The 14,410-nt window shown below is 37.1% G+C and overlaps 1 protein-coding gene across 2 annotated transcripts; it reads left to right on the top strand.

Annotated features, from left to right (window-relative positions):
- Positions 1 to 907: 907 nt before the first annotated feature.
- Positions 908 to 13,010, top strand: YIPF5 (Yip1 domain family member 5). Of its 2 annotated transcripts, XM_047867466.1 has the most exons (7): positions 913 to 1,033; positions 1,154 to 1,281; positions 1,609 to 1,728; positions 8,363 to 8,535; positions 9,373 to 9,518; positions 10,551 to 10,732; positions 12,035 to 13,010. In XM_047867466.1, the coding sequence occupies exons 3-7, from the start codon at positions 1,619 to 1,621 to the stop codon at positions 12,195 to 12,197; spliced, it is 774 nt and encodes a 257-aa protein (XP_047723422.1). In that variant the 5' UTR covers positions 913 to 1,033; positions 1,154 to 1,281; positions 1,609 to 1,618; the 3' UTR covers positions 12,198 to 13,010. The 2 variants fall into 2 exon arrangements, with proteins under 2 accessions (XP_047723429.1, XP_047723422.1); XM_047867473.1 differs by lacking the exon at positions 1,154 to 1,281 and having other exon boundaries at positions 908 to 1,033.
- Positions 13,011 to 14,410: the final 1,400 nt, after the last annotated feature.

Raw genomic sequence — 14,410 nt, 5'->3', positions numbered from 1 at the left:
CTATTTGCATATACCTGATAAAGTTCAGGGATGTTGCCAAACATTCTACAGTGCACAAGGCAGCATCCCCTGTCCCCCTCTGCCCCACAAAAATCATTTAGATTAAAATGTTAATAGTGCAAAGGTTACACCTTTCCTCACACCATGTTTTCCTTAACCCTAAGCCTTGCACACACTATTTTTACTGCCTGAAATATTCATGCCCTTCTGTTCCCCTTTTCACTTTTCTTTAACTCCTTTTCATCATTCCCTTCTCAAAGTGCCTTTCCAGATTTTCCGTCCCAGATGAATATTACACTCTTTCAAAAAATTATAGAGGACTTAATAATATTAGTAACCATTTTACATATATTTATGTGTTAACCCCACCCCAACCAATCCCAGGTGAGCAGTACCAGTTAGCTTGCATTCATCATAGTATCTCCAACAGCACAACTAGGTGAGATGTCATGCAACACTGCATTCAATGTTACTAAATGAACATTTGACAGCCTCACTTACAAAAGGAGAGTAATAGCGTGATCATCTCATTAGGGTGTAAGGATTAAATAATACACCTAAACTCTGTAACACTGTCTGAATTACACTAAGTCCACAGAGACCGGCGTTCTGTGGTTTGTGGACAGGAGACCGGCTCCGTCCGCTCATTAATAGCATTTGCAAACCCTCCTCCAGGTCTCCGGTCTATTGAGGAATTCTTCCTCCAGACAGTAACTAACAAATTTCTGCGCTTGCGCCTTTCTGCCTCTGTCGGTAACCAGGCTTCGGGAAGTATTTCCGTTCTCGTTGGCCCGCAAATAGACTGATCAATCGACACTGCGCATGCTCCGCATCAGGTTTCCTTTTCCCCGGCCCGCCCCACATCCGACCCAAGAGAGGCGCAAAGTCTACCAACACGCCTGCGCGAGCGGGCGTGCCCCGGAAGCGGTTCTTTGGCCTTGTGACACGTAGCAACGGAGCCAGTTCAGGGTCCTAAGCGGTGTTTGGGGGTTTTGGGGGTTTGCCGGAGCCGCTGCCGCCGCTTCTCCATTTGGTGAGTGTTTCAGCTTGTGGCACACTGTTCGGCTTGTCCGCAGTCCAGTGCAGCGCGGCTTGTTGCCGCCTTTCGGCGCAGCGTTCCGGTCCTTTCGCTCAGACCGTCGTTCCCTTTCAGGTCCTTGCTTTGACGCGTCCCCTATACCTCAAGCGTGGCTTTCTAGGAGTCTGCACCGTCGCGGCAGGCTCAGGCCTTATTTTGCAAAGAGGCAGTCGCATTGTCAGCGGCAAAGCCCTTCCCCCGAGGTGAGGAATCGTCTTTATTGTTTTTAGACCTCCAAGGAACCAGTTCTCCCATGACCCTTCCCCTAGTTATAATGACAATTGTAATAACAATTTAATGACAATGAGCCTGGGCATACTGGCTCCTTGTAATGGAGGTGTCTTCCAGCTTGTGATTTCGAGATTAGACGTTTCCTTTGTAACTGCCACCCAGACCTGTCGTCCAAATGCTGGTGCCTCAAATTCCAGAAGAAATAATTTACTGCCTTCTGAGGCTTTTTGCCTAGTATCGAAACGAATTTAGTAGGACCTTGGGTATAAACAGTATTTGCCATTCTTCTTCTCTTGCAGATCATTTGCAATGTCAGGCTTTGATAACTTAAACACGGATTTCTACCAGACAAGTTACAGCATCGATGACCATTCACAGCAGTCCTATGATTATGGAGGAAGTGGAGGACCCTATAGCAAGTAACTTGTCAACTTTGACCATTTATTTAGTCAAGATTAAAGTGAAAGCATGTATCCTGAATGTTTGGTATTGCCTAAAACTGAATGTGGCAACATTCCCTTGTCAGGAAGGTGATTTTTCATAATCTTCCTTCCTCTGGAAAGATCTATGACACTGGTCTTGGCGTGAAGGGATTGCCCTAGTTAGAGTTCGGTGCCTTCTGCAAAATCTTCGGGTGGGCCCGAGTGCAAAAGTTGATTGTTAAAGAACTATTTCCTCGTAATAGTATTTCTACATCATTTAAGATATGGGTAGGAGCTTGAAGGACCTAGAAGATACCTAGGCTATTTAGTCCACAGAACCAGTTAAAATTTTAAAATCTTGTGATGGCTAGTTTAGAAGTTAAATCAGTCAAGATTTCAGACCTTGTCACTGTTAATTCAGAGTGCTTAGTGACACTGTTTAGCAGTGTAAGCTGCCTGTTGTGAATCATCAGGTGATTTTATATATCAGGTGATAATCATTTTTATTACTCTTCTTACCAAAACCTTGTGCTCAGTACACACAAGTTGCTAGTTGCAGACGGAAGAGGGATCTCAAAACCTTTCAGCCCTGAACTTTTAAGAACAAAACAGAACAAAACACCCTGCTTTTTAAATAGGCTTTGGTGTTAGTGGTAGAAATACATTAGCTGAGGCATTCTACCAATCTCTAGGACATCATATTCTTAGCTTCTTAGAACTTTGAAAGTAATGTCAACAGGCATTAAGTATACCAGGGTGGATTAACCTTGTTTGGGTGGTCCGGGACTCCTTCAATGAGCAGAATTGGAAACATCATGTTGAGAAATATCCATTCCTTTATTTACTTAAAAACGTGTTTTGTTGTTTTGTTTTGTTTTTTTTTTAATCAGTGTACAAGAGGGAAAATCAATGAAAGATTGGTCAGAGTGCAGCCACAGGGCTTTGGAAAACCTGCCTCTGTATGTGGGCCTGTTTTTAGCTAAATGGTGTTTGCATTCAACAGAACTGTGATATTTGGATTACAGCCTCCTAGGTGTATTTATCTCTGCCTTTCTTTCCTGCCCTGTCCATGTTTGCATCACTTAAAGGTGTGGCTTATCTTTTCATCCCAGTTAACATCTTCTCCTTTCAGTTTTCTGCAGGGAGGTGGTTTACATATTCTGTTGCTAACTATTCTCAATTCCATTACAATCAAATCATGTACCAGTAAGCATTGTTTCAGTGTAATGAAGTTTTATTCCAGGTACTTGCATACCCACTCTTGCAATGAACAAATGGGAGTTTATAGATGAAGCCTAGGAAAACAGAAAGCTTAATGTATTAGCAGTAGCAATTGGGTTTCGTTTATAAGTATCATTTATATGTTCATATAACAACAACAACAGCAACAAGTGAAAGGCCCTTTGATCTTAATCTATTGAGCTTTATGACTGTCATATTGGACAGGTCCCACATTGTATGTTAGATATGTCTATAAAATACCAATTACATATTTTTAAAGTATTTAAAGCTAGTATTTTTTCATTTTTGACATAACTGATAAATATCTTTATGGAATACAGTGTTGATTTAGTCAGTACAGATCGTATTTACCATACTGTGTTCTAGTTTAAAACCAGCAGGAGCAAGTCAGGAATTTTTCCCGACCAGGTCCTACCAGAAAAGGAAAACTGTAAAATTCCATGGCGTTGTCTTTCTTGCATCTTAAAGAAGGAATGAAGACACCACTTTTGAAGCAGTCGTTTTCTTGGGGACTATTTCTCTTCGTTACATGACATTTATGAGTCTTACATCACCATTCGAAAGTGTGGCCTTCAGACCCTAGAGGGTTGTTGAGACCTTTCAAGGAGTCTGTAAGGGCAAGACTATTTTTATAACAGTACTAAGACATTATATACCTTTTTAGGTGTGTTGACATTTGTACTCATGTTTTAAAAACAGTGGTTGATAAAATTGCTAGTACCTGAATGTGAATCAAGACAAGGGCATCAAATCGTTCCAGTAATCATTATATTCTTCATCGCCACACACTTGCTGGGGTGTAGGGGGGAACCACTTTTATATAAGGATGCCCTCGATGAAGCAGTAAAAATTACCGTGTTATTAAATCCTGACCCTTCAGTGCACACAGAGTAGAACTGTGCTGCATGACGAAATGGGAAAATGTCCTAAAGCACTTTTGGTGTGTACTGGAGAGCAGTGGTTAGGAAAAGACCCTGTGCATTTGGAATCGCAGGCTGAAGTAGCTGCTTTTTCTTGAAAACCATTTCTATTGGAAAGAACATCTGACAAACTATGGTTATTTAGACTTCAGTACTGGGCAGATGTTTTCTTGAAGATGAAATAGTTGAGCCCCTTACTTCAAGAAAAAAAACTGACAGTATGTGTAGCCAGTGGTTAAATTCAAGTTTTCAGGTAAAAATGAGGATTTGGGAAAACTGTCCATAACTGTCAGCTTCCTAGTAATAACCATTTTTCTGATGAAATCACTGGTCATATTAACAAATGTGATTTTCTTATACTTACCCTTCATATATATGTTTTTATATTAAATATGTTAATGTTTGGGAGATAGGTATAACTCATACTAATATTTTCTAAATCACCAGTGAAGGTTACAGAATCAAAAATGAGTAAAGAAAAGATCCGTTCAAAGTGCAAAGCACATTACTGTATTCTGTGAAACAGTATAAAAAGTTTATCAGTGGAGCACCTGGGTGGTTCAGTTGGTTGGGCATCTGACTCTTGATTTTGGCTCAGGTCATGATCTCACGGTTTGTGAGTTCAGGCCCCACCTTGGGCCCTGCTGACAGTGTGGACCCTGCTTGGGTTTCTCTCTCTGCCCCTCCTCTGCTTGCATGTGTGTGTGTATGCACACACTCTTTGTCTCTCTCTCAAATAAACTTAAGAAGGATGTTTATTAGTAGTTGTTCCATCTTCTCTGTTGCAACTTAAGTTTAAAAAACTACCATCTTGCTTTGAATTTTGATGCAGAATGAAAAGAATATCCATGATAATCTGAAAAGGTTGTTAAATAATTTTCCAGCTACTTGTCTGCCTCACTACATTTTCTTCAGATACTTCAACTAAGACAATATATTACCACAAACTGACAACAGAAGCAGATACAAGAATTTTTAGCTGTCTTCTGTTAAACCAGACAGGACCAAGATTGTCAAAAATATGATACAGTGCCACTTTTCTCGGTAATTTTTTAAAGTAATTCTTTCATTAAAATTTTATGCTAATATATGAAAAGTTTATTGTTACTTTAAATGAACTAATAAATATTTAATTTTTTTTAATGTTTATATATTTTTGAGAGAGAGAGAGAGACAGAGTGCAAGCAAGGTAGGGGCAGAGAGAGAGGGAGACACAGAATCCAAAGCAGGCTTCAGGCTCCAAGCTGTCAGCCCAGACCCCGACATGGGGCTTGAACCCACAAGCCATGAGATCATGACCTGAGCCAAAGTCAGATGCTTAACCAACTGAGCTACCCAAGCGCCCCATTAAATATTTTAAAAATTTCTCAGTTTTAATTTCTAATATGATAAATATTGACAGATACATCCCACAGGAATAAAAATATTTGGGTTTCCCAGTAATAAATTTTGAAAGTGAAAGGGGATCCTAAGGGCAGAGTTTGAGAACCACTGGTCTGTACCATTCTTTTTTTTTTTTTTTATTGCATAGACATTCATATTCTCTCTCTCTCTCTCTCTCTCTCTCTCTCAATCTGTGTGTGTGTGTCTTTCTGTGTGAGAGAGAATAAAATACATTCTGTTGATGCAGATTGTATCAGCCTCCATATGGAGCTTTTCTAGCTGTTTCATAAACCCAGTTTTAGATTTATGATACATTCTAACAGAGATCAACATAATAGCATATTGTACTAAATCAGAAAATGTGAATTCTTCCCCTAGTTCAGTTCAACCTGCTAATCCTGTGGGATATGTGTGTGTATGTTTAAGTAAATGGAAATCAACATATTTCATACTAAGATGGAAAAAGACATATATGGGAAAAAAAGATATTATAGCTATCTCCATAAATTAGGATTTGGGGGTGATTATTATTATCATTGTTAAAAGTTGGTCCCCGGAGTCAAAAAGTCTAGTTTTGAATCTTGGCACCACCATAGGCAAATCATTTTAACCTAAATATTAGTTTATACATCTTTATAATGGGAAGGATGTTAAAAGCAACCTCCTAAAGTTATAGTGACGTAATATGATATAATGCACATTAAACACTTAAAACTGTGCTTTACAAAGTAACATTCAGATAGGTGACTTGTATTTTTGTAAATTTTCAGTAGCTAATATGTGCCTATATGTTACCTATAACATATTTTAGAATGAATGAATTTTGATAAATAATAAATGTACAACAGTTTTAAAGATGCAGAAGTTTTTAATGTGAAAATTAAGTCTTCTGCTTCCCCTTGCTTCCAAGTCCCTTTACCTATATGTGTGTTATATTAAATGTTACATTATTCTTAAGCCTATATAATTATAGGTAATGTATGTATATGTGTATAAAATACACATATTCAAATATATAGATACAGATGTATTCTAAAAACTACAATCAGAGTGGGTGCATATGGCATATATTATTCTGAACATTGGGTTTTTTTGTTTCTGCCCACTAAGTATTTTTTGATTATCGTTCCTTATTCACATAGAAGTACCTCATTTTTTTTAACAAGCTCATAGTAATTTATGCCATATTACAGGATATTTACTCATAACTGTTTATTTTGTTTTTTATTGTTTGCTGTTAAAATAATGCTTTGGGACACCTGAGTGGCTCAGTCAGTTAAGCATCCAACTCTTGATTTCAGCTCAGGTCATGATCTCGCAGTTTGTGAGTTCGAGCCCTGTGTTGGACTCTGCACTGACAGCACAGAGCTTGCTTGGGATTCTCTTTCTCCCTCTCCCTCTGTCCCTCCCCTGCTTATATGTGTGCTCTCTCTCTCTTTCCCTCTCCCTCAAAATAAATAAAAATTAAAAATTAAAAAAAAAATAATGCTTCATTGAATTCTATATTACTATATAGCCAGAAAACTAAATAACGTTTTTTTTAAGCTTGGATTGGACTAGAGTGGTAAATAAATCATGAGAGTCCCATTGGACTCTCCAGAGGGTTATGTATAGTTGAAATTTTCCCATTATTTGGATTTGCTTTTATTTTTTTAAATGCTTGCTTATTTATTTAGAGAGAGAAAGAGAGAGGGGAAGAGAGAATCCCAAGCAGGCTCCGCTCTCTCAAAGCAGAGCCAGTTGTGGGGCTCAAGCTCACAAACCATGAGTTCATGACCTGAGCCAAAATCAAGAGTCAGACTCTTGGGGCGCCTGGGTGGCGCAGTCGGTTAAGCGTCCGACTTCAGCCAGGTCACGATCTCGCGGTCCGTGAGTTCGAGCCCCGCGTCGGGCTCTGGGCTGGTGGCTCAGAGCCTGGAGCCTGCTTCCGATTCTGTGTCTCCCTCTCTCTCTGCCCCTCCCCCGTTCATGCTCTGTCTCTCTCTGTCTCAAAAATAAATAAAACGTAAAAAAAAAAAAAAAAAAAAAGAGTCAGACTCTTAACTTAGTGAGCCAACCAGGCGCTTCAGATTTGCTTTTAATCAAGATGTTCAGTTAATTTAAGATTTAATTTTAAAATCTCAATATTCATGGCAGTCATTAGTCTTATATTTATCAAAAGGAAACTATAAAATTTTAAAAGGTAATTAAAGGATCTTTAAGCTTTCTCAGTTCTTTTTAAAATAATTATTTTACTTCTGTATTTCTTACTTTGTATTTAGATTAGTCCCATTGATGGGTAACTCTCATATTTTTCCCCAGAACATGGTAAAACAAGTTTTTAAAGATACTGCTTCAATGTCCTTCTGTTCACTGTTGTTTTTTTGTTTTTTTTTCATCACTAAAATAGCCATGGTAAAGCCTCTTTTTCTACAGTGCGGGATTTTACTACAGCACATATCAAATGAGACAGTAAGCGTATACCTACTTTGAAAAATTGAAAGTGCTATTAAAATGCAAGGTAATACTAATAATGTTTTGTTATATTCAGAAAGCTTTCGAGAAAGAGGCTTGAATTTTTCCATTCTGTGTTTGAAATTGATGGTTGTTCTTAAAGAGATTTACACACTTGGAAAAAAATAACATACTACAGAGAGTAAAGAAGAATGATTGAACATTCAATGGAGAGTCAGACCACAGTGGGAAATTACATAACTTGTAGTACAAAGTCTGTCATGTTCAGTTTTCATCCATAGTCTTAGGTATAAATTTTATTCCTCAGCTATCTTTATATTATATATACTACTAGAGGGGGAGAAATAGATAAGATTTCTAAGTTTTCATTTTTTGACCACCTAATCTTTAAAAGTTTCATAGTTTATAAAATTCTTAAGCACTGTAGGAGTGTTGACATCATCAAGTAGATTCTCTGAAAAACACTGACAACTTACCATTGGAGATAATCATATTGATCCTAGTAATCATTTCAACACCATTTATGAAAACTGGCCAAGTAGCTATCCTAAGAGCTGTGTGACTGTGACTCTCTCGCTCTCAGGGATATCCACTGTTAACGTAATTCTCAGAAGTGGAACTTTGATTTACAGACAGTATGCTGGCTATGACTATTCGCAGCAAGGCCGATTTGTCCCTCCAGACATGATGCAGCCACAACAGCCATACACCGGGCAGATTTTCCAGCCAACTCAGGCATACACTCCAACAACACCTCAGCCGTTCTATGGAAACAACTTTGAGGATGAGCCACCTTTATTAGAAGGTAGGATTCGTTGCAGAGTACTCTGTAGTGTCCAGCTGGTTAGTGAAAATAAATCAGTTTGGAGAAGTTATCCCTTCCTTTGAGAGAATAATGTTACAGAAAAAATGTTTTCTACTAAGTAACTCATTTTGAACAGAGTGTATATGAAACCACACTGAACCATAAGGGACCAGATTTTTAATAGATCTTTATAAAGTGATTATTAGGTCAATATGTGAACATTGACTTTTACTTCACATTATTGATTCAATTCTGTCAGTGGAAGAAATGGAAGGAAATAGCATGGTAGTGATTATTCTATATGGAAGAAGTTGGCAAAACTAGTAACATCATTGAAAAATACGGTGATTTTCAAATTCTGTTCCAAAACCCATAAAGCAGTACTTCTGAACATTTTGGGCTGGGGGGTGGGGGGTGTTGGATACCCTTTGAAAGTCTAATGAAAGCTATGAGTCAAAAAAATACTCTTCTCAGAAAAATGCACACCTGTGCATAGAAACATAGTTTTATATACAATTTCATAGCATCTCCAGGTATTGCTGAAGCCCTAGGTGAAGAACCCCTTACTCCGAACCCTGTCCATATATCCTTTTTACGCAGTCGTAGCTGAGAATGTCTTGTTTTGTCACATCCAAACACTTTTTCTGTCACCAAAGCAGAAATAAGACTTTTGTGGAGTAAGCACCACAGTCAGGGAAGACTGGTATTGAGGACTTCCCAAAATAATGTCTCATATTGCTGAGTGTTTCATTCTGTCTCCTGTTCCAACATAGATTCTGGTAAACTAAAGATATATCAACAAATCCTAATTGACTTTCTTATTTTCTCTTCCTTTAGAATTAGGTATCAATTTTGACCACATCTGGCAAAAAACACTAACAGTGTTACATCCATTAAAAGTAGCAGATGGCAGCATCATGAATGAGACTGATTTGGCAGGACCCATGGTTTTTTGCCTTGCCTTTGGAGCCACATTGTTACTGGTAAGATTTTAGTTTAAACTCTCAGTATGAGATTAAACAACATTCTTTAATGGCCAAGAGCCATTTTTGAGACTTTATACATCAGATCTTTCATGTGTTTTGAATGGTATTGAGTTGCTTGAAATTATACCCATTCATCACTTCTCCATTGATAATAAATGTAATATATTTGGAAATACTTTTTTAGGTTTATTTACTTATTTTGAGAGAGAGAGAGAATGCATGTGTACGTAATAGGGGAGAGAGAGAATCCCCAGTAGGATCCGCACTGTCAGCACAGAGCCCAGCCCCGGGGCTCCATCTCACAAACCGTGAGATCATGACCTGATCTGAGATTGAGAGTCAGACACTTTACTGACTGAGCCATCCAGGTGCCCCTAACACATTACTGTCTTAAGTCTGTTCAGTAATGTCTTTTACAAGAGCATAATTCAGTTTTGTTTTGTTTTTTGGTTTGTCAAAAGACTGTATAACTCCACCAATGGTTTGGAAAAATAATGAAAGAAAAATACATCTTCCATTAGATTTTTCTTGCTTGTTCGTCATTTTTCTTTTCTCCTCCCTTCCCCATAGAACCCTGGTGTCCTGCTTATCCTGACTTCCTTTCTGTTAGCTCCTTTTGGTGGTATTTGTTGCTTTCAAGGGATATTGGCTATTATCCAAACATTCTGCAGGATTTTCCATCTTGGGTCTATAGTTTATTTGCTTCAAATCAGACATTTCTTTTTAGAAGTCTACTGCTTAAAGGTGATTGTAGCATGATTTTGTGTCTTTATTTGCTGAATTGTTCATATACTACCTGGAAAATGAAAAACCAAATATATGTATATTGGGAAGTAGGTACTTCAGACTTTCTGAGAAAGGTATAATAGCCAATCGTTGTTTTACTACTCTGCTTAAAGAATAGATACATGTACAGATTTTGATGCTCACAAATTGAATATTTTCCACATGTACTTTTTTAGGTGAAATAAAGCCAAAAATAATTTATTTTTTTTCCCTTTTAACCCATAATCTTTTCTTTACCCATAGGCTGGCAAAATCCAGTTTGGCTATGTATATGGGATCAGTGCAATTGGATGTCTAGGAATGTTCTGTTTACTAAACTTAATGAGTATGACAGGTGTTTCGTTTGGTTGTGTGGCAAGTGTCCTTGGATATTGTCTTCTTCCCATGATCCTACTTTCCAGTTTTGCGGTGATATTTTCTTTGCAGTAAGTACTGATCTTTATTTGGGGGTTGATTGACCAGTTCTCTGTAGTAGGATTTCCCTCACCATCAGTTTAAGATAAATCACTAATTCATCAAACTTGAGATAGTGCCTGTTGTGAATGAGGACTATCCTCCATTAATTTCAGTGATAAATACTAAAACTAAGAACAAATTTAAATTTTTTTATTACTATCTCTGCTTTTATCTGTGATAAAGAATTTCACTACTTTTGTGTTTACTTGGCACTGAACAGTAGTGATTGTGAAGTCAAATATTGCATGAAAAGATCAGGTTGTGAAAATTATACTTTCCATCTCTCACATTTTTTAGACTATAGCTAATTTCTTAAAGATGTTAGGCATATGTTAAGTGAATGAATAATAAAACACATACTGTCTACTTGGCAGCTTTTTAAGTGAAAATGAAGCATTCTTTTTATGGCAAGAGGCTGTTAGTAGCCTACCATGTTCTCAGATGTATATGTAAGCAGCTTTAAGTGTATAATTTGTTAAATAATGTTTTAGGTAAGGTGAGAAGGAAAGGTGTAAATTCCTGCTGATAAATTCTCTGCTCACAGCCAGCATGCAGCTTCTTTATCAACAGTTCAGGCTCCTCCTTGTGGCTAGTGCCTGGCACAACCAGTGATGAGGCTTTGTTACACTTGGAAAGTTAAAGGAGAGGTTTAGGAGAAGAGCGTGTATCAGCTCTTCGATACTAGAGATTTGGCAAGATGATGGCCTCACAGTGTTTCTGCTTTGCATAAAAATGCTTCAGATTTTCAGTGTAGAAACCTTGACTCTTCATTTGTTGAGATTGGTACCCTTATATTTGAATTTTACAAAAGAGATTTTCTATGAATGCACTATTTTCTAACCAGAGCAGTTTTGCTCTCAGGAGGCATTTGGCAGGGTCTGGAAGTAATTTGGGGGGATGCAAAAGTGTTGAAGGCCAGGGGTTCTGCTGACCAGCCTTACAATGTACAGAACAGCCCTTCACAACAAAAGTGCATCCATCCCAAATGTCAGTGATGCCAACATTGAGAAACCTGGCTCCTGTGCTGACAGGCATAAAATGTAATTATAAATGAGCTTTTTGAATGTGGATGTGAATGATTCAGTATTATTGAATTCACTGTGAGGTATTTTATTTTAGCATTTGAAAACAAAATCTTGACCGTTTCTTGAGATGTGTACAATGTGGATTTAAAGTGCTTTTCTTTAGAATTGGGTTATTATTATATTCTTACGTATCTAATCTCATCTACTGCCTCCCCCCCCCCTCCCCTTTTTCCTTGTCGGTTACAGAGGAATGGTAGGAATCATTCTCACTGCTGGAATTATTGGTTGGTGTAGTTTTTCGGCTTCCAAAATTTTTATTTCTGCATTAGCCATGGAAGGACAGCAACTTCTAGTAGCATATCCCTGTGCTTTGTTATATGGAGTCTTTGCCCTAATTTCCGTTTTTTGAACTGAATTGATCTGGCATGTGGACACCATTGAGCCAAAAGGACTTTGAACTCTTATATTGGACCAGCGAACTGCTACAGTGCAACTCCCGTGCAGATCTAACGTTTGACTATTGGCGCAGTGGAAGTAAACATACATCTTTTGTTCACTTTTATAGAACTTTTGAATACTATGTTGGATTTACTTGCAGTATGACTAGCTTTAAATGTTTGTGCTTATACCAATAAGAAGTGCTATTTCTTTCCTGTTCTGCAGCCTTTGAAAAACAGATTTTTTTCTTGCAAATTATATTAAGATGTTTTTGATAGATTTTTATCAACTGTGGGAAACTGACCACAGGGCTGATAATCTTTTCTTAAAAAGAACCCAGTCTTGGTTAAGAAGACACAAGATTTACTGCAGAAATGTTTTTCCAAGGGATTGGGAAAGAAAAATTGCCTGTATTCTCAAGTTAGATGCACTTGAAGCAAAAAAGTGATCCCAATGTAGAGTTTTATGAGTTTGCCCTGCACAAATTTGACATTCCTTTAAATTCTCTCATGGAGTTTTTGCTAAAACTCAACAAGACAGCAAGTTCCTAGTCTACTTGATTGTAGACAGGAAGTGTGAGCACCTGTTGAGGTTAGCATGAACTAAACCATAATGACCTAGACTGAACGCATTAATGTTCATAGTCGTATCTCCATGTTTCCTAGGAAAAAGAAAATCACTAACCTTTTTTGAGAAAAAGATTTAAAACGTCACAGTTTCAGTACTGCAGTTATCAATGTAAAGTGCATTTGATGCTTAGTAATTAAAATTTTCCCAGTTTTAATTGTGTTGAGTTGACTTTTGCTGTTTTCGGTGTCGCATTTTCTTTAATTAGGTTCTGGTTTTAACTTGTATTCATAATTTATTCTAAGCTTGAAGAATAGAAGTCATTTAGTATAGAATCAGAAAAGAGATTAAAAGAAAAGCAATGTACTTTGAGTTGCAACATTATTTCCTTGTATTAAATTTATTTGGTTCATGTCATGTTCTCTTGCCAGAGAATCTGAGAAAATGCTATATCTTGTATTTTGATATAGCATTGGCTTTTTCTGAAGAAAACTGCCTCTGATTTTTGGACAGGCTCATTTACAGTTGTGAGAAAGATGCCTTATGGGAAGGAAAATGTTGCCTTTTTCAAAAAAGGAGACTTTCAGACCAAATAAAAACAAACACCAAACTGATGTTAATGGTTCTTTTTAAAAGTTAGTTTTCAATCATAAAAGGAGGTTAAGATAATAAAACACATTTCTTGTAAGATCATGATTTCTGATCTCTGGAATCATATAAATATGTTTTTCTTCATTAATACTTAATTTCCTAGAGGAATACTCTCACTAATTTGTTTTGGGCTGGGTTTTCAAACATACCAAAGTGTTTTAGAGTATTTTTTATTGTAATCCGTGGATAGTATTTGTTTTGTCTTTTTCACTTCATTTTATAAATACACACTAATATTGTTAAGGTAGACATAATGAGTGCCTTCTGTGAATATCCAGTTTTTCCCAATGATCAGTGTAGAGGATGCTTTGGGAGTTAAATTTCCCTACTGTTGCTTAGACTTAGACCATTAATTAATCTTCAGCCAGATTCCCCAAATGGATCAAATTGTTTTATTTTTTTGCCTCTCCCAGCCCCAAGATAATACTTTTAATTTAAATCAATATTGAGAGACTATTGTTACTTGTCTTATAGAACTCCAAAATGATTACGTGCAAACCCATTTTATATATAATGGTTATCCTGTCAAAACAGCTTTATAGTGGAATTTATTTAATGCAAAAGGTTAGTTCTAGAGTTTGCTTGCTACCTGGTGAGTCCTGTATAGCCAAAATTTCCCTTTTAAAATTTCTCTTTAAAATGCAATATATGTAGCCATATTTATGCATACTTTAAAAACTGAAAAACTATGTTTCAAAAAGTTATATGTAATAACTTTTTTGTCTGGCATTGTAGTAGATTTCTCTTTCTTGAGTTAAGTTACAAGAAGAGCATCTAGCTTGCTTTTAGGTAGGGCCCATTTTATACCAAAACCATATACATGTACCTTTAAATACTAGAGACACTCAGTATAACTTCAAGCTCACTTAGTGATTGTTCCTGGATAATAAATTTACCATGAATGGCTCTGCAGGTTCACTCACTGGAGCTACTGTGTTATGTGTTACTTTACTTATGCATGCATGT

This window comes from Prionailurus viverrinus, chromosome A1, assembly GCF_022837055.1.
Source record: "Prionailurus viverrinus isolate Anna chromosome A1, UM_Priviv_1.0, whole genome shotgun sequence".
In the NCBI taxonomy this organism is placed as follows: Eukaryota; Metazoa; Chordata; class Mammalia; order Carnivora; family Felidae; genus Prionailurus; species Prionailurus viverrinus.
Note: the sequence above shows the minus strand (reverse complement) of the source record. Positions and strands in the feature narration are given on the sequence as shown.

Coding starts and splice junctions, on each gene's coding strand:
- YIPF5 (XM_047867473.1), top strand. CDS start 1,619: ATGTCAGGCTTTGATAACTTAAACACGGATTTCTACCAGACAAGTTAC. Junction 8,536..9,372: donor TGAGCCACCTTTATTAGAAG/GTAGGATTCGTT, acceptor CTCTTCCTTTAG/AATTAGGTATCAATTTTGAC. Junction 9,519..10,550: donor TTGGAGCCACATTGTTACTG/GTAAGATTTTAG, acceptor CTTTACCCATAG/GCTGGCAAAATCCAGTTTGG.